General features: G+C 42.2%; 1 protein-coding gene across 3 annotated transcripts in view; it reads right to left on the bottom strand.

The window, feature by feature from the left end:
* RBBP6 (RB binding protein 6, ubiquitin ligase) overlaps positions 1-19338 on the bottom strand; it is a 164555-nt gene that overhangs the window by 65662 nt on the left and 79555 nt on the right. For all 3 annotated transcript variants that reach the window (XM_068110380.2, XM_068110379.2, XM_068110381.2), the window contains 6 exons: positions 18317-18510; positions 18014-18083; positions 17822-17873; positions 15365-15422; positions 14752-15174; positions 14425-14526 (listed from right to left, as the gene is read on the bottom strand). In XM_068110380.2, coding sequence (XP_067966481.2) covers positions 14425-14526; positions 14752-15174; positions 15365-15422; positions 17822-17873; positions 18014-18083; positions 18317-18510 — 899 coding nt within the window. The remainder of the gene's footprint in view (positions 1-14424; positions 14527-14751; positions 15175-15364; positions 15423-17821; positions 17874-18013; positions 18084-18316; positions 18511-19338) is intronic.

Raw genomic sequence — 19338 nt, forward strand, 5'->3', positions numbered from 1 at the left:
CTTCTTTATAAAATTCAATTGTAAGCAGGTAGTTAAATTCAATGAGGAAAGGTGTATTGTCAGTATAACCAGGTGTTGTGGTTGTAAATTTTACTTGTTTAACAAAACGTGCTGTTTTATTTAAAGATATATATTGTGATAAATCACTGAATCTAATTAAGTCATTCACATCTGCAGGGTTTGGATAATTGATTAATTTATAAGTATTTTTCATATTAATATTTTTTGTTATATTATATTTTTGTCATTCAGCCTGTGCCTTTGTATAATAATTTGATAAATCAATATCCTGAGAGGATTCTCCAAAAGATAGAACCATCTTTTCCAACAAAAGTCATTTATATTAGATTAAAAATGACATCATAAAAATTTTCATTATTGTTAAGTTGAAATAATACATATAAACATAATTGACCACAACATTTAGAATTAATTTCTTGAACTTGAAATGTTTGATAAACACCATTCTGTAAGAATTGTATTACTTCAACAGGTGGTGGCATACCATAACTATCAAAATAATATTTATCCTGACTATTATGAATATAAACCCAATGAGAACCATTCTGTGTGTCTAAATTCATAATAATATTATTTGTATTCTTGGACAACTTTGTTAATTCATCTCTCATACAGATTACCACATTATCAATTTTTAGTTTTTTACAATACTTAGCTAGTTCTATATTTGACGTTGTATTCTTTCCAAATTGTTTAAACCATTTATCCATTTATTTATGAGAAAGATACAATCCATTACCCCGTTTAGTTTAACACCCGCTTGAGCGATAGAGGAAAGCATATCTCCAACTAACAATCTCGCTTTATCAGGTAGGCTTTCAAGCTTTTCAGCAAAATCTACAATTACACCACTTCCACTAATTTGTTTCTCCAACTCCTTGTTATGTCTTTCCAATTCTTTTTGAGCTTTTAGTTGTGCCTTCCTTTCGTTAGCAATTTTTACCGCTGCTGAAATACCACCAGTCAATGCTCCCGCCGCACTTAAACCAGCAAATAAAGGAATTAGAAACGGGAGAAATCCTCCCTCTTGTATTGAATATTTCTTTAACATAGGTTTTGTCATTTTAATTTTAAGTGATCCAACATCATTTAGTGTTTTTACCTGCTCTCTTGTGAGTAAAACATCAATTCTTACTGCTCCTTTTCTTTGAATTGTATTAACATTAATAATACAAGGCTTTTGATTTTGAATACAAGATATTAATTTATTAAGATTGATTTGATTAACATATACCCCAGTTCGTTCTTTCCTACTCATTTATTTATGAGAAAAAATCTATGTGATATTAATCATAACACCATTATCTGTATTAATCTGTAATTCTGTTTCTTCCAAAAGCAAACAATATGTATTAACCTCTTCACTCTCCCCTCTTTCAATGTATAGAGAAGTATCCACTCTATTAGACTTTATAGTTTCTTTTTGAGAACTCAGGTCAATTGCATAGATCGTATAAAGTTTTTGAAACGCAACCATATCCAAAATAGGATCATTATTACCGTTGCTTTCACACACCTTTTGGTAAGACTTGTAGGCTTCCGCATAATCATTTTTTTCCCAATCAATTTCCAATCTATCTCGCGGATAAAATGTGCCATCAAGAGAAACCCGAAGTTGTTTCATCTTAGCATTATCACTCAGCTCATTATTCTTATCAGTACCGTCCTCTCCATCTGGTTTTCTAAAAAATGAGCCATAGGTATCGTGGCTTTCCTTGAAGAACACCCAAATTCCAAGTGTAGGTAGTGTGTTCCAGTTTAACGTGCTCACATCTTCTTTTAAGGTATGATACATTTAGCGGGGTCTTTGAGTTAAGTATTCTATTCAACATCTCTTCCGTTTTATGATTAGGAGTATATTCACTGATATACCAACACAAATCATTAATAACAAATTTATTATTGTCGCCAAAAGCATTTTCAGCCCCAAAAAGCAACCGATTTACATTATCATTCCTTTGGAGTTGAAATCTAATTTTAAGCCCATACAAAATTTTGTCATGATCACAAAATCCAAATATACCTTTCAGAGGTACTGCTACGGTAAAACTATTCTCTGCTTTTGTATCATTATACATTGCCTTCCTTTGACTATAACCAGGGTCTGCATTTATACCCGTCAACATATCAGGAATAAAACCTTCAACAACTCCCTTACCCATTCTATCACAAAACGAATATAGTGTAAATTTCATCATTTCAGATGTAGCAGAGACATAATCAACCGCTTCAACCTCTTGTGTTCCAATATGCAGGCGGACACTGTCAAACATTTTCCAGAAGAAATCATTTACGAGTGTAGCATTAGTATTATTCGCAGCCTTCGTGAATTTAAATTTACACAGCAAGAAACTATCAGCGAGATTCAAGTAAGTTTGTTGATTTTATTTATTTCAAAACGTTTTGTTCCGTTTGAATTCCAGTCTGTTCCTGTTATAGCATTTACCTTAAAATAGTCTTCCTTTTTAGTGGAGTTTGAAATGATAATCATATCATCCAAATCATAGATACTATCAATCGCTTCCATACTTGTATTTATATAGCATTAAAATCGTTGAAACCCTGACCCAAGTATTTTAATGATTTTTTGTCGTTCTTGTGAAGATAGTTGAGTTTTACCTTTTTTAATTTCTTTGATTGATTGTAATTTATGAGACTCCTTTTGAGCATCTTTTATACTCTTTATAGCACCGGAAACTGAGCCCACGGCAGAAGCAGTTGAACCAATTAGGTCTTTATGTTTAAGAATGGTTGAACCAATACCCATTAGAGTATCAATTATCCCATCTCCTTTATTTCTAAATTGATATCCCACACCCCGTTGTCTCTTTGGTTTATAGTATCCTCTACCAAGAAACATACCTTCACCCTTATAGTATGGTGAAAGGAACATCCCATCCCCTGTAATTATTTTATATTTTCCCAACTCGTGTTTTCTCACAATAACCATTATTTATTTATTGAAAAACTTCACGTAGGTGAATTCTGATGGATATAATTTCTTCATTAAAGGAGATCATACAATTATCTTGATCGGTTATCCTAAAATTTACTCTGTATATGGTTTTTACTGACACAGGTAAATAGACAAGATTTTTTGGTTCCATATTAAATTTATAACCAATCGGGGTTGAGTATGCGCTGAATGAAAATATTGTATTTGTTCTGATTCCATCGTTATAAGCACCATCAATCAAATCACAATGAATTAATAGTATTGTCAATATACCACCAAAATACCCCTACCCCCAAAAAATTGCAAAAAAACGTTTTATGGTTATTTATTGTACTTTAAGGCAGAGTGAACAACATATTAAAAGTTGGACAGAAATGGAGCACGGGAAAGTAAAAATTTCTGACATTAAAAAATGGCCCAAATCTGCCCCCGTTTTCACTTGACACTATTAAGATGGAACATACCAGATTAAGACCACCACCACTTATTAATGATGATTGGGGTAATTACGTTATAATCTAATTGGACTTGTTGTAAAAAAATAAAAAATGTTGAATTTCAGCCCCTCCCCTTCTCGTCTGCCTGTGACCGCACAGTTGACATCTTCTGGGAAATGTCCTTTCGCTTCAACAAGAGTACACCTAGTTGGCAAGGCATGATGCATTTACTACACAAGGAGTGTGAGCATCCAGGGAAGTCGTCCATACAGTTTCTCCCAATGATTGACATGAATCCAGGGGACAAAACCTGTATACTGTCCACCCTAGATTACCTATGCAAACTTGCGTCAAAACACAACATGCCAACCATTATTACCTTCGACCAACCGCTGTTTTGGAAGGCTTCTGAGATAGTGAATGCTGTTCCAGATGATAGCCCAATCAGGAATGTGGTGTTACTGTTTGGGAGCTTCCATACTTTCATGAATTTGTTGGGAGCAATCAGAACTTTGATGGATGGCAGTGGACTTAAGGAGATCCTGGATACGGTGAAAATGCCATTGTACACATGATGAGCGGAAAAGCAGTGCAGCGAGCATTTCGTGGGCACCTGCAGGTGGATCAGTGTCTTACATGTCACATTGTGGCTAAAATAATGGAGGATGACCCTGGTTTTCAGGACCAGGTGAAGGAACTAGAGAAGCTTTACACACTGATGGAGACTGCTGAAAATGACTTGGAGTCATTGTTGCAATCAGATTGCATTTGCCAGATTGACAAAGCTTTGACACAAAAGGAATGAACTGGCAGGGACCTCCAAAACCAGCGCACTGTGGATCAACTACCAGCGCATGGTAGGAATTGCTCGGGCACTTGTTGCAGCTGATCGAATGGGGTCATGGGAGATGCATCTCCGTGCCATCTCAGCTTGCTTGCCGTTATTTGCGGCCGCTGGCCATCCCAATTATCTGAAGTCAGCTCGTCTCGATCTCCAGAAGATGCACGCATTGGACGATGATAATCCTGATGTTCATCAGTAAGTTCCAGTCTGGCTTCCATGTAATCAGGTGCAGCAGCCAATACTGGGCTGGCCTTGGCTCTGATCTTGTGATAGAACAGACACCAATGCGCTCACTAAAAATCCATGGGGGCCTGACGCGAGGAAGTGGGATGTCAGAGCACCAGAGAGCAATTTGGACTATGTCTTCCAGTGTCATCTTCTTACAACCTTGCCATGCAAGAACTGACCGCAAATAGTTACACAACTGGTGAACAACATAAGGAGTTGTCCACCTCCAGAGTGAGCAGAGATGAGGCTGACCTTGTTAAGGTTGCAGCCAAACTGGACAGCTTCACGCCGTTTTCGGATGATAAATCATTGCGTCATATCATCACAGGGGTTACTGCAAATGAGATTGTCAATGGACATGACCTATTCACAATAGGAAATGACATCGTCAAGAATATGGATAGTCACTCCGTTTTCTCGTATTCGCACAAAAGGAGTTCGAAAGTCAAGACATTTGCATCCGGCAGTGCAGTCAAAGTAGCCGAGGATCGTACCATAGATCCAGTGTTATTCCAGAGGTTCCTAGTTGTCACAGACAGGTGATCTCCAGATAGACGAAGTGATGAACTATGAACTCAGTCCATACCCGATGTCTTTGTTCGAAGCAAAGAACATCTTACGTCAGCCGGATAAGCCACAATTGGCGGAAGCGATAAGGAACTATGCTTCACCCAAATCGGACAATGCTGTCACACAGACGGTCCCAGGGACAGATCACTATGTTCTAGATGGGGGATCACTATGTTCTAGATTTTGCACCGCTTAAAATGGATGGAGGGGTGCACCTACAGTTCAATTGCAGATGACTACGCCTCATTCACAGTCAAACACTATGCCAAAGCCACTGTAGTGTTTGTGGTTATGGAGCTGGGCCAAGCATAAAAGACTGTGCTCATCAGCGTAGAAGTAGAAATAAGAATGCGAACAAGGTGAACATCATAGGGGCGACAACATTGTTTGGAAAAAAGGAAGATTTCTTGTCAAATGAAGCAAACAAGCAGGCAATTATCCAGCTCATCATGGAACGATTGCGACAGAGGGGCTCCGAGGTGATCCAAGCTGAAGGAGATGCCGATGTTGAGATCGCAAAAGCAGCCGTCACAAAGTCTGCTTTCAAGTCTACCACACTCGTTGGAGAAGACACCGATCTCCTCCTACTGTTGCTCTACTACGCTGAGACAACAAACTGCACTGAACTCTATTTCTGCTCGGACAAGATAAAATCAAATGTCTATAATATCAAGGTCCTTAAGAAGATACTTGGAGAAGCAGTCTGTAGTGATCTATTGTTCATTCATGCGTTCACCGGATGCGACTCAACGTCCAGAGTATTTGGGATCGGAAAGAAATCGGGGTTCCAAAGAATCATCAAGAAAGAAAAGGAAATGAAAGACTCTTCGAAAGTGTTCTGCTCACCAAAGCAAAGTCAGGATGCTGTGGAAACCAGTGGCTGCAGGGCAATGGTGGCACTGTTCAATGCAAATCAGAATGACTCCCTGGCATCTATCAGGTACAATATGCTCTGCAAGAAAGTTGCGAGAGCTAAGGCTTTTGTCATGCCTGAAAGACTGCCCCCAACATCCTCAGCATGTAAATTTCACTCCCTGCGGACGTATTACCAGGTTACGGAGTGGATTTGCCGCAGTGATGAAATGGAGCCGTCCGAATGGGGATGGAGGGTAGAAGGGGGAAAACTCATTCCGGTGATGACAAACAAAAGCCCTGCTCCAGATGTATTTCTTCAGATGATTCACTGCAACTGTTCAGGAGGGTGCAAAACCCTAAGGTGTACCTGCAGAAAGCATGGGCTCGAATGCACCAGTGCATGTGGGCATTGCCAAGATGGCAATTGTGACAATATGACAAATGAACCAGTGACAGAAGAGGCTGATGAACAAGACGGCATCTGAGAAGCCGTAATGTTGGATATTACACATTGACATCGGTAGTGAGTAATACTAGAGTGTTCCCTTGATTAGGTCACTGATGACGTCACAGATGACGTCATAGATGACGTCATAGATGACGTCATAGATGACGTCGTGACATCATTGCAAATGCGACATTCATTCCAGAAAGTACTGTTATTTGAAAAACATTGGTGAAAAGAACATTTGTTCAAACATCAGATTTGCAATTCGACAATTTTTTTTATGGTTATCGGTCAAATTTTTGACGTTTTTCTGCTGGTGGCCATTTTGTTTTTTGACGTCATTTTTGGAGACTTTCCCATGCGCAGAAATTGTCCAACTTTTGATATGTTGTTCTCCACATCAAATACTACAAGAAAATGTCATAAAACATTTTTTTGCAATTATTTTGGGGTTACGTGGTATATTGACTACTATAATACTGAATTTATACCGGAGGATATTTGAATGACATCACTGATGTGATATTGTGTGACATCTTCACATGTTGTGTTGTGAAGATATTGTGTTGTTATGCAATGATATTGAAGCCGATTGTCTTTCCTTTAAGACCATTTAGATGTAGTTATTCATAAATGTTGCCTAAGTATTATCCCAAACTTAGGCGTTCAGCTAATCAGTTACATGACCTAAATTAACATAACAATTGGCATAATAATTTGCTCTGTGGTCACGGGGAATATTGTACTTGGGTGCCTTTGGATTCATTGTCCTTAAAATAGAGGTTTGGCTGTTATAACCAGGACCCCATGTGGCTTCGAAGCTGAAATATTGACAAAAATGCCTGCGTGGGTGGTCATTTTTGAAAATCCAATTTGGCCGCCATACACACTTCCGAGAAAATGGAAACGTTAGTTTTCTGTTTGCTTATACTCTGTAGTTTCCAAATATGTGTAGGTTTGCAAATCTCCAAAAAATCTGAACGAAATTACACAACAACCTGGACTATTTTGAAGACCTGGAGGGAGGAGTGGGATTGAAGAGTGTGGGAGTTTGTTCCAGAGGTGGGGAAAAGAGGAATGAAAGAGTGAAGGTGAGCAGAGAGTCTTGATTTTGGCAGTTTCACCAGAAAAGGTTTGCCAACAGATATTGTGTGTCCTGCAGGAATATTTGCAGCTTTCATGCTTTTCAACCACTTCCATTATTTTCTTGTTTGTGGAACTGCCTTCCAGAAATAGTTCGGTTGCACTCTTCCAACTTTAAATTGTTTCGACAAACCGTTTCAGAAAGAAAGATTCTGCTGAACTCTATTATCTGGCTTGTTTCTTTTTCACTTCACAGCAATGGCAAGAAATATGAGTAAACACATGCTTTTAAAGGAAGTTATGCATGGAGCTGGGTTGTGCTGCAGTCTGATTAGCTCCATTTGTCCAAATGGCAGATACTTATTACGCCAGCTTGCATGCAGACCATAATCCAGAGTAAAATGATTTCATGAACTGCAGAATCACTTTTTCTTTTTTTTTATGTCAGCAAAAATGGTCATCAGTGCGCTGCTCAGCAGAGGTACTCCTCCCTCCAAGTTTGCAGAGCTGTTAAGTTTACACATGACGACAATTCTACATGCTTCTGTCAGTGATTTGAAAAACTGATAACATACGATAAAAACAACTTGATTATGATCAATGGTAAGAATGAAGAAGCTTTATTTGGAACACTTCAAACAAGGCAATAAGAGTAATACTCAGCACAGTGAAAAATTACGAATTATGAGAAATCTTTGCTGTGGAATCATTGACTGACTCGAAAACACTACATGTGTGGTATAAAATAATCTAGTGGTCAGCTATCCAGTTATGGACTATTAAAAGTCAGCGTCCAAACAAGCGGGTTCAATTTGTTGGAACAAAGCATATAAGAGGCTGTGTTCCATCATACCAGAGTAAATTCTGACTTAAGTCAGCACCCGCATATTTAGTGCTCAAGTCAATCACAATGATTCTATATGCCTGTTTAAACAAACCTGTGTTTAAATTGCATGTACTTGCTATATACCAAAACGAGTCACATATGTCTTTAAGTACCTTCAACAGTCAGAATCACCAAACCCATTCTCAGAATTATGTAGACTGGTACTTGGGTTTTGGGAGTCTTCATTTCCCATGCAAGCACATGCTTCTTGCAGTATCAGTGACCTCATATGCACAGAACAATCTCGACTATGACAGGATGACTTCTTGTCATGACAAACCGTAAGCTCCACAAGACCTTGGGGGTGCTGGGTCATACGTCATCAATACAGGCTGCAGAAAAACATCTGAGATGCTTCACACATGTTGCATAGCGTTCATCACTTAATCCTGCAAATTATGGATTGAAAAGTAGCTCATTTTATATGCTGGAGGAGGCTGTCAGACGTTTGAGGTAGCCTCTCGTCATTTGTCGGTTTTGACCTCCAAGGCCATGGATGTTCCTCGTTTTGTTTGCTCTTCAACCTTAAACGGCTTGATGTAGTCTTCGAGCAGTACACTGCCAACACGTGTGCACCCATTATTTCCTGAAGGGGCCATTACAAGGTCATAATGTTTGAGAGCCAGCACAGCTAAGGTTGACGTCCCACCAGTCTTCAACATCTGCATCGAAGCAATGACATTAATCACATGTGCTGCTGAATGCTCTGAGTCAGCGGTGGGAATGTTACCTCCACTTGCAACTTCTACTCTATCTCCGAAAGAATAAGTTTTTGTAATTTTTCTAAGACTACCTTCTGAATGTGCAAGAGAGTAAGGCACTGTTGCAAGTTCTTCACCGAGGATCTCTTTCAGGTTTATGAATGTAAAATTGTAGACATGACCTTTTGACCTCCAGTGACCTCATTCTAGGGTCAAAGTTGTATTTCTGTCATGAACTATTCTTGCGTATCAAAAGGCAAATCCTACAACATAAATCACCACAATTGGTTGAAGAATAGCAAAGATATAGGCGATTATGTTTCCCCGGCCCAATCTTTTTCCAGAGTTAACCTGTCACACCCCTTAACCAACAAATGGTTTTCAGATTTTTTTTTTTTTTTTGTATACATAAATGTTAGCTCTTTCACGAGCTTCGATTATCATGCAAACAAATCAAACAGACAAAGAACCAAAGTATATAAAAAGGGGAGCGGTAGACAAGATGGGGAAGCACATAAACACAACATTTGTGAGGGACATCGGGAATGTGTGGGAGGGAGAGGGCTTGGGGGGAAGGCGGCGTGGGAAGGGGGTGGGGGGTGGGAGAAGTATAAACACAAGGACACCAAGGACTTCCAGGAAAGAAGTTGGTATTTCAAAAAAGAGGATTTGGGGTGAAATTAGCGGGGGTAGAAAAGATCAAGGTTTTGGATGGGGGAAGATAAGAGATGGTGGTGAACAGCTGTTTTAAAGACCTGGAGGGAGGAGTGGGATTGAAGGGAGTGGGGGAGTTTGTTCCAGAGGCGGGAGAAAAGAGGGATGAAAGTGAAGGTGAGTAGAGAGTCTTGATTTTGGCAGTTTAACCATAAGAGGGTTGCAGGCATATCTTGTGCGACCTTTAGGAATATTTGGGGGACAGAGCCCAGAGAGAGCTGGAGGAGCAAGGCCGGAGAGGAGTCGGTAGAAGACAGAAAGAGCACCAACCTGCCTGCGGTGAGTAAGTGAAAGGCCCTCGGAGGTAGCTTCATCGCGGGACATTCCAATGATTCTGAACGCTTTGGTTTCAACAGCATGAAGACGAGCTAGGTGTGAGGCAGGAGCACCAGCCCAGAGGGGAGAGCAGTATTCCATTGAGCTGCGGATGAAAGCCTTGTATGTGGTGAGGAGCTCAGGTGTGCCAAGGAAGGACTTCGCACGACGGAGGATGCCCAGTCGGCGACTGGCTTTGGAGGCCAGATTTGAAATGTGGTTTTCCCAAGAAAGATGATGGCAGATAGTGAGACCCAAAAGCTTGAGTGACAGAACTTCTTGGAGAGGATTATTCAGAAAGTGGATGGGAGGGTTGTCCAGTCGGTCTTTGCGGAGAGACATCGTAAGAGTGTGAGATTTGTCAGGATTGAAAGACATGTTCCACTTGTTTGCCCAGTCAGTGATTTTGTCCAGGTCTGCAGAGAGTGAGGAGGCTGCAGACTGCCGATCTGAGGGATGAGGAATGGAGCGGCAGAGAGTGGAGTCATCAGCAAAGAGATAGAGAGGATTTTCAAGAGAGTCGGAGAGATCATTGATGAAGACCAGAAAAAGCACAGGGCCCAGAACACTGCCTTGGGGAACTCCAGCCTGAACAGGAAGAGGAGATGAGAGAAACCCATTCAGGGCCACACGTTGACTACGACTAGAGAGGAAGTCCGCCAGCCATGCGTGGAGATTTCCATGGATACCAAAGGAGGAGAGTTTGGTGAGCAGAGCGGGGTGCCAGACTATCGAAGGCACGTGATATGTCGAGGGAGACAGCTCTAATTTCCTGTTTGGCATTGAGGACCTCCATCCATTGTTGAGACAGCAGAAGCAGCATGTCCAGAGTAGAGTGACCTGGTCTGAAACCAAATTGTTGATCAGAGATCAAGCCATTGGAGAAGAGGAAAGATTTCATATCTGAAGCAATGATGGATTCCATGACTTTGCTGATAATTGGGAGAAGGCTGATTGGTCTGTAGTTGCTAGGATCTGTTTTTGCACCTTTGTTGTGTAAAGCGGTGATGTTGGCTGATTTCCAAGCAGATGGCAGTTGACCTTGAGCAAAAGAGAGGGTGAAGAGAACAGAGAGAGGGAGTGAAAGAGCGGAAGAAGAGGATTTTAGGACCCATGGGCTGATGCCGTCAGGTCCAGTTGCAGAATCAGAGTCGAGGGTTGACAGCAACTTTTCCACCTTGTCAGGAGGAAAGGACACGGAGTCCAGGAGCAGCTGGGTACGACTGGGTACGACTGGGTACGACTGGGTATGGTGGGTACAGAGAGGGATGGGTTTGGGACACAAGATTTAGAGGCAAACACAGAGTTGAGGCATTCAGCTTTTTCACATGCGGAGTCAGCTGTGTAGCCGTTTGAGGTAAGGGAGGGTGTGGAGGCGGAACAAACACCAGAAACAGATTTGACCAGACGCCACCATGATTTGTAAGAGTGAGACAGATAAGAGAGTTCGGTCTTGAGAATGGAGAGATATTGTTTCCTGGCTCTCCTGAGGGTGGACACACACTTGTTTCGGGCTTTGTGAAAGGAAATGAGATTTCCTTCCGTTGGATTTGCTTTCCAGGAGACGAAGGCAAGTTGTTTCTGGGCAACAGCCTCACCACAAGATTCCGTGTACCATGGACGGGAGGAAGGGTATGACAACTGAAGACGAGATGGGATAAATCTGTGCATGAGAGAGAGCAATTTATTTTGGAAGAATTCCCAGGATGAGTTGATGTCAGAGGTGGTAGAGATAGGAGACCAGTCCAGATGATTGATGGCTGCTTGAAGACCGTGCCAGTTGGCCTGAGTGAAATGCCAGACTCGTCGACGCTGAGCAGGCTCCCTGAGAATGGTCATAACCAGGTTATATGACCATAACTTGGTCATAACCAAGTCCAGAAGAGAAGATGCTCCGTTGACTGAGATCCGGGACGGGAAATTGACAGATTGTGTCAGTCCCAGTGAGTCGCAGAAGTCCGTTGGTGAGAGAGGTACCCACACCCAGCCAACTGGCATGGTGACAATTGAAATCACCACATATGAGGAAGAGACACAGTTGGGATGAGTCGATAGAAGTTGGTCCATATTATCAGACAGCGAGATGTAGATGGCGGCATCAATGTTTGGTGGACGGTACAACACACATATGAACAAGAGGTGGGAGCGAAGGGGAAGCCGTAGCCAGAGGTATTCCTGGGGGGGGGAGGTGGAGAGAGGGCAGTGGAGGGCAAGTGAGAAAGAGAGTTTTTGATAAAGATGGCAACCCCACCTCCAGGACGAGGCTCAGGTCTATCATACCGGAGGAGGGAGTAACCCGGGAGAGATACTAAGGAATCAGAGACATCATGAAGGAGGAAAGTTTCTGTTAAGCAGATCAGGTCTGGTTTGTCAGAAGCAACCTGTATGGAGAGATCAGTTAAGTTTGAACGAAGGCCCCGGATATTTGAGGTCAATACCGTTAATGAAGAGGAAGGGGGAGCATCGGATACAGAACAGGGGGGAGGAGGGGTAGGGTAAGATGTGGAAGAGGAGGAAGAGGTAGGGAGAACTGTTGAAGGTGTGTTTAGAGATTTCAGAATAGCTCGGAGAAAGGGAAGGATGGGGCGGACAAAAGGTTTGATGGTGATTGGGTGAGGCACAATGAGGTGTTATTTGAGGAGGAGGAAGAGCGAAGCAGGAGGTTGGGGGAGATGGAGGTGAGAGTTGGAAGGGGAAAGAAGCGGGGAGGACGTTTTGAGGAGGAGGAGTGAGAGGGGGGAAATGGAGAAGAAATGAGGGTGGGGAGATTTGAAGGGGAGGGGCGAGGGGGGAGTTTAGGAGCAAGGGACAAGGGGGAGGGATTGGAAAGGGATGGGAGATGGGGGAGATTTGGAGGGGAGGGGTGAGGGGGGAGTCTAGGAGGGGAGGGGCGAGGGGGTCGTCTTGGAGGGGAGGGGTGTGGTGGGAGTTTCGGAGGGAAGGGGCAAGGGGGGAGATTTGAAAGGGATGGGTGATGGGGAGGATTTGGAGGGGAGGTGCTGGGGGAAGATTTGAAAGGGATGGGTAATTGGGAAGATTTGGAGGGGAGGGGTGATGGGGAAGTTTTGGAGGGGAGGGGTGATGGGGAAGTTTTGGAGGGGAGGGGTGAGATTGGATTTTGGAAAGTGTACGATTAATGGGAAACGAACAATTATTGCAAAATGAGTTTCTTGTGACCTTCGAGTTAAAAATACGTTTAAGGACGCTGGATGGGGGGTGGAGTGCAGGTGAGTTTAGGGAATGTAGAAAAGAGGCACTGTAAGAGTTGGAATTTTTTTTGGGGATGAATAGATTTGGTGAGCAAGTTGAAAGTGAACTTTTAAAAAAGAAGAAGAAAAAGGTGTTATAATATACGACAGAATACAGTACTTTAGGGGAAAGTTTAAACATTTTTTAATTGAGCAGTGAAAACTATCTGGGGAAATGGGGGAGAAACACGTGGTCGAAGAACGAACGAATAAGAACAACGAACGAACGAATAAGAACAACGAATGAACGAATAAGAACAACGAATAAGAACAGAGAGGGAAATGTTTTTTTTGTTTGTTTTTTTTTGAGTTGAGATTTTAAACAAGGAAGTAAGTTATGGGGTGAAAAGACTGGGAAAAACAGAGAACGAAAGTTATTGGAGCACAAAAGACGGCCCGCTGAGAGAAAAACAAAGCCTCAAGGTCGGACACGGTAGCCTACAAGGCCTCAAAAGACACGACATGAATTAACACGATTTTCTGTACAGGTATATGAAAGATTTACATCGAGAATCTTCCTAGGGACACACTATAGGTACAAACACCATACAATAAATACAGTTTTAACGAAAATACAAATGGGAACAATTACTTAACTTCGATTTCGATGGAGAGCATGGACAGCTGTGAATAAAAGAAACCTCGCCGGCAAGACCGGAAGCGGAAAATAAATTGGATAAAAACCAATACCACAAATTGACCTTAAATACTACCTGGGGATGTTCCAGGAGGACTATTCTAGATTTAGATGTATCGAGTGTTGATCGAATTCCATTTTTAAGGCTCCTACAGAATTTGGCTCCCAGACTATAACTGATCCAAGTGTATGGCTTTGCGAAGTAACGATGAGAGTTGAACATGGTATATTTTAACCTGTTAATTCAAATGTAGACATGGTAGGTATTAGATTGGTGTTAGCATATATAGTACTGGAAAAAGACAAGCCAAACAAAATCTACTTCTGCTTTCACATTTTTAATCAAACAAAAAAATTCAACCAATTCGTAAAGTGCAAGACATGATTGTAACAGGCAAACTCAAATGACAACTATCCTTCTTGGAAACCTCGTCTAAATCCTTTTTACAAAGCAGTAAACAGTACTCGATAGTGGTAGTACCTTGAGCGTGAGCGGTGGCGATCCCGCTGAATTTTCTTGTATTCTAGCAGCTCTTTTGCAAAATCATCTGTCATTTCATCCAACTTTGATTTCTTGCTTTCTCTGCAAAGTGAATGATGATTTTAAATGAAGAACTGCCATGGTTTATATTATTTTATCTCTGATTGTGATTTTGAACCTTATGTGTAAGTGCAAAGGGTAAGAGGAGAAGGGGATATTAGTACATAGAAGAAAGGAACTGGAAGGTGTGGGGCTGGGTGGAGAAGAAAGAAAAAAGGAAAGGAAGTGGCTGAGAGATGAGGGAAGTACATTTTGCAAAGCACTCACTCTTCATTAAGTCGTCGCTGCTCATGGTAGAGTTCCTTGCCAACAGCTGGAGGCTGCGTCATATTTGGTGGCAACATGTTAGTTGAAGACGGTGGTACAGACGGTGGTGGTTGGGGTCCCCAACCTGATGGTAAACCAGGAGGTACTGCCAGAGCATATGTGGTCTGCGTTGGTTGTTGCTGAATGGGGTAGCTCATTGGTGCCACAACAGGTACTTGAGATTGGTAATGAGGTGGGTACTGTAGAGGCAGTGGCAATGTAGCTGCAAGGCTGACAGCAGGAATTTGCTGGTAAAGCGAGTGACTTTGCAAATGGGCATATGCAGGAGGCATGGGTAGAGGCATCATGGAGAAAGGGGGGATCTGGAGGTGTGCTGGTGGGATACGGTCCATCATGCAGCGTGCATTTCGGGCCATTTGCATGCTATGTGGTGGGAGATAAAGACATGAATGAGAAAATTTAGCAGTAACTTTCAAAAATGAATTAATCGATTTCATGGCAAGCAATTTTGCCAAAAACCCTTCATGTTCAAACATTAACTGCCGAGCATAATTTTTTTTAAACCTCAAACACTAGTGGGGGGTTCCAACTGTTAAACTCGAGACTGTCTTACCTTGAACGAGAGTAGTGAGCAGAACGATTCATTGACCCTCTTGAGCGGTGATGCACACCTGCAAGCACAGCCAAGTAATTGACACACAACAAACTCGACTCCTCCTCATCGTAATTAACATTTACAACTAGAACAGCACTCGGTAGAGAGCATACCTCCAATAGGTTGAAAAGTTTACGTTTCATATCCCACTGATTGCTCAGATCTGGATTCGGACCTGAAGCAAAATCTACCCGAATTGTTCTTGTCACTTATCCAACTCATCCACCAAGTTTAGTCATAATCCATCAAAGGAAATTTTTTGATCATTTTTGTAAGTATGTCTTTTTAAGCCAGATAGGGTTAGAATATCCCCCTTTGGGTTGTCATTTGGACCATAGACATCACGTTATTATGGGACATGCAATCATTGCACTTATCTTTAGAAACTTTTAAAGTTAACCCAGATTTCCTTTTCATGGATTTGAAGCACGAACTTAGTCAGACTAAACTGACAAACTGCCTCGAAACACCCATTGTGACACCTCATGCACCATTTGCACGTGTTTTGCATGAGTCTCATTCCATGCATGCCAATTTTAGCAATAAGATGGCTGAGCATTTTCCATTCATCATCACTTGAAATTTGAAGATGGTTTGACGACAACTCAGCATCCAAGACAGGGGAAGGGCCATTGGCTGGCTACAAGATGGAGAAACTCAGAGAATTGTGGCTCAGCGTCTAAATGTAAGCCAAGGCGTTATCGGCAGACTCTGGCAGAGGTTCAGGACAACTAATGCTGTTCCCGTTCTGGAAGACCCCGATCAACAACAGCACGAGAAGACCGCTTCCTGATAACGGCTTTGCGACAGCGCTTTGTGAACGCACGGCATCTTCGGGATCAACTCAGAGCTGCCAGAGGCACCAACGTCTCCGACCAGGCCATTAGGAATCGTCTGCGAGACCGAGGTTTGCGATGCCGGCGTCCTGCAATCCGACCACCGCTACTTGACCGTCACAGAAGGGCTCGCCGAGATTGGTGCAGACGTCATATCCGGTGGAACCGTGGTCAGTGACAATGTTCACAGATGTCACGCTTCTCACTCCTGTTCAATGATGGCCGGGCTCGTGTTTATCGTTGTCAAGGAGAGAGATTTGCTGATCTCAACGTTGCTCAACGTCTACCATTTGGAGGAGGAAGTGTGATAGTGTGGGCGGGGATATCCATGAACCACAGAACCCCTCTGTACATCATCAATGGAAATTTGACTGGTCAGCGTTATCTCAACGAGATTGCTCAACCTCTGGTAATTCCACTTCTGCAGCGGATTGGACCAGGAGCTTGGTTCCAGGACGACAACGCAAGACCTCATCGTGCCAGGGTGGTGACCGACTTCCTGCAGCAGCAGAACGTTCAGCCTGCATATTCACCCGACTTGTCACCCATTGAGCATGCGCGGGATGAACTAGAGCGGCGAGTTCGATCACATCACGTCCCTGCCATCAACCTCCAGCAACTGGCTCAGCGATTAGTCGCAGAATGGCAAGCGATCCCTCAACGTTATTTCCAACGCCTGATGAACAGCATGCGCCAATATCGTCAAGAATGTGTGAATGCTAACGGTGGCTACACCAGTTACTGAAGCTTCTGCGACTTGGAGGAACATCATTTTGGGGGGTGCATGACTTTTTTTCATCAGGGTAATAAACTAGCGTCTAATCAAAAGTTTTTGTTTTGTGTTTTCTGTTCTTGAGCCATCAAATAATTATTTTGTCATTAGTCGTCACCATTTTAGCTCGTTAGCTTATATTTATATGCACAAATATTTTTGACCCTTAACTTCTTTTGAGTAGTATATATATATATATATATATATATATATATATATGAGTATATCGGTTTTAGTCATATTCAATGGTGAAGAATCACTTTTAAAATTGTCAGATCCAGATCCGAATCTTCACCAAAATGTAATCATTTCTTCTTTGTCACATACCCAACCTCTCCACCAAATTCTGCCCAAATCCATCCACAACTTTTTGAGATATCCTGTTCACAAGCGAACAGACAGGGGTGAAAACATAACCTATGTCCACCTTTGGTGGCAGAGGTGAAAATGGCTAGCTTTTAGACACCTCGAATTACATGCGTCTCAAATTTCCCCTCCTTTATCCTTTCCTGTATATCTACTTTCATTCATTATTCGTTAAAAAACCCTCAACCATAACCACATGCAACTAACTTGGAGATGCTCCCCACCCCATCACATGAAGTCATTTGAACAATGTAACAACTACAATGTATAGTTAATATATTATTTCTATAAGAAGCAAGGCTAAGTATTACAAATAAATCGTATTTTTTTGCAAAATACCAACCAAATCCAGACACAATCCATCAAGTTCAATAAATTACGAGTACAATAAGGTAGTCACACAAGTTCTCAGTATGATTAGCACAATTTACCCTCCAGTACCTGGATCAAATGAAGACGTTGGAAGTATCCCATCCGCTTGGGTTGCCGTATTCTGGTCAAAATAAAGCCGATGAGGGAGGGAGTGGGGGGAAATTGGGGGAGTTGGGGGAGGCAGGGAATTAGAGTCAGCTACAAAACAAAGTTGACAGTTCAAAAAAGAAAATACCAAAGAAGAAAACTATAAACCAGTACCGTTGAATCCACCTTTGGTGCAAGTGTAGAATCTGAAGGTTGGCTGTTTTCTTCAGTCTCCTCAACTGCACTGTTAACACACAATGCATATTTAAATTTAATGTGAAAGGGCAACTTATCAGAAGGAAAGGGAAGGGAACAAAGGCAACCAGGATGCATGTACATAAAGTAAAGAAGCACTTACAACCATTGCATTAAAATGCCATAATCTATGGAATTACATTGGAATTGTGTTACATGTCAAAGTTCTGTTGCATCACAAAGATAAGGAATTAAACGTTAAAAAAAACTCCTGTCACAGACCCTTTTTCAGTCATTTCTGGTGGCCCCGTCAGTGTGCCGCTCATGTCTGGAGCTATGCCACTTGGCTCTGCGGTTGGGGAATTTTGTTGAAATTCTGCTGGATGAGCAGGTACCACAGCCTTGCTCTGGTTCGGTCCAGCATTCTTCCTCCGCTTTTTTATGTATCCAGTTTCATTACGGAAATTGCCGACAGCCTGATTCACCGACGTGCATTCGGGGGTGGGGGGCGAGGGGGGGCGGTGGGGGGGGGGGGGGGGGTGGGTGGGTGGGGAGGAGGGAGGGTTAAGGGAATCAATCAAAGAAAAGGAGGGGAAAGGACAGATAAGTAAAATGGTACAGTGGATATAAAACAGGTCTATGACATAGAAATGGAAAAGCAATGTTTATTCTTTAAAAAAGCAAAAAAAAAAAAAAGAAACAAGAATGGTACTCCGTGAAACACATACCTCCACCAGGCTGAATAGTTTATGTTTTGGAATCCACTGACAGGCCAGATCTGCATCGAGACCTCAACAAAATTTAGTTGTTTCTTGTTCTTACCTAACCAACTAATCCACTTAGTTTTGCCATAATCCATCCACGACGTTTTGAAATATCATGCTATGTATGGTTTTGCCCATATCTCTCAATGGTGAATATTCACTTCAGCAAAAAAAAATCTCGGATCCAGTTCCGTATCTTCACCAGAATTAAATCAATTCGTTCTCGTCACAGAACTAACCAATTCACCAAGTTTTGTCCGAATCCGGCCAAGCTTTTTGAGATATCCTGCTCACAGACTGACAAACAAAAACAGCGAGGTTCCCAGGCATCTGCTTATCCCACCCCCCTGCTGCATGCGTTTTTATTGACCCGACGGCATGATGTCCCACACCCCTAAAGTTTGCCTCAAAGGTCCATTTGAAAGGTGAAGGACCACCCATCTCCTACTTGTCACCCAAGCGGTCCCACCCCGCCTCCTTGAGCCATCCAAGGCGCCACTTTCCTGCCTATACTAAAAACTTACTTATCCAGTCACTAAA

Source organism: Myxine glutinosa, chromosome 3 (genome assembly GCF_964187855.1).
Source record: "Myxine glutinosa chromosome 3, kmMyxGlut1.1, whole genome shotgun sequence".
In the NCBI taxonomy this organism is placed as follows: domain Eukaryota; kingdom Metazoa; phylum Chordata; class Myxini; order Myxiniformes; family Myxinidae; genus Myxine; species Myxine glutinosa.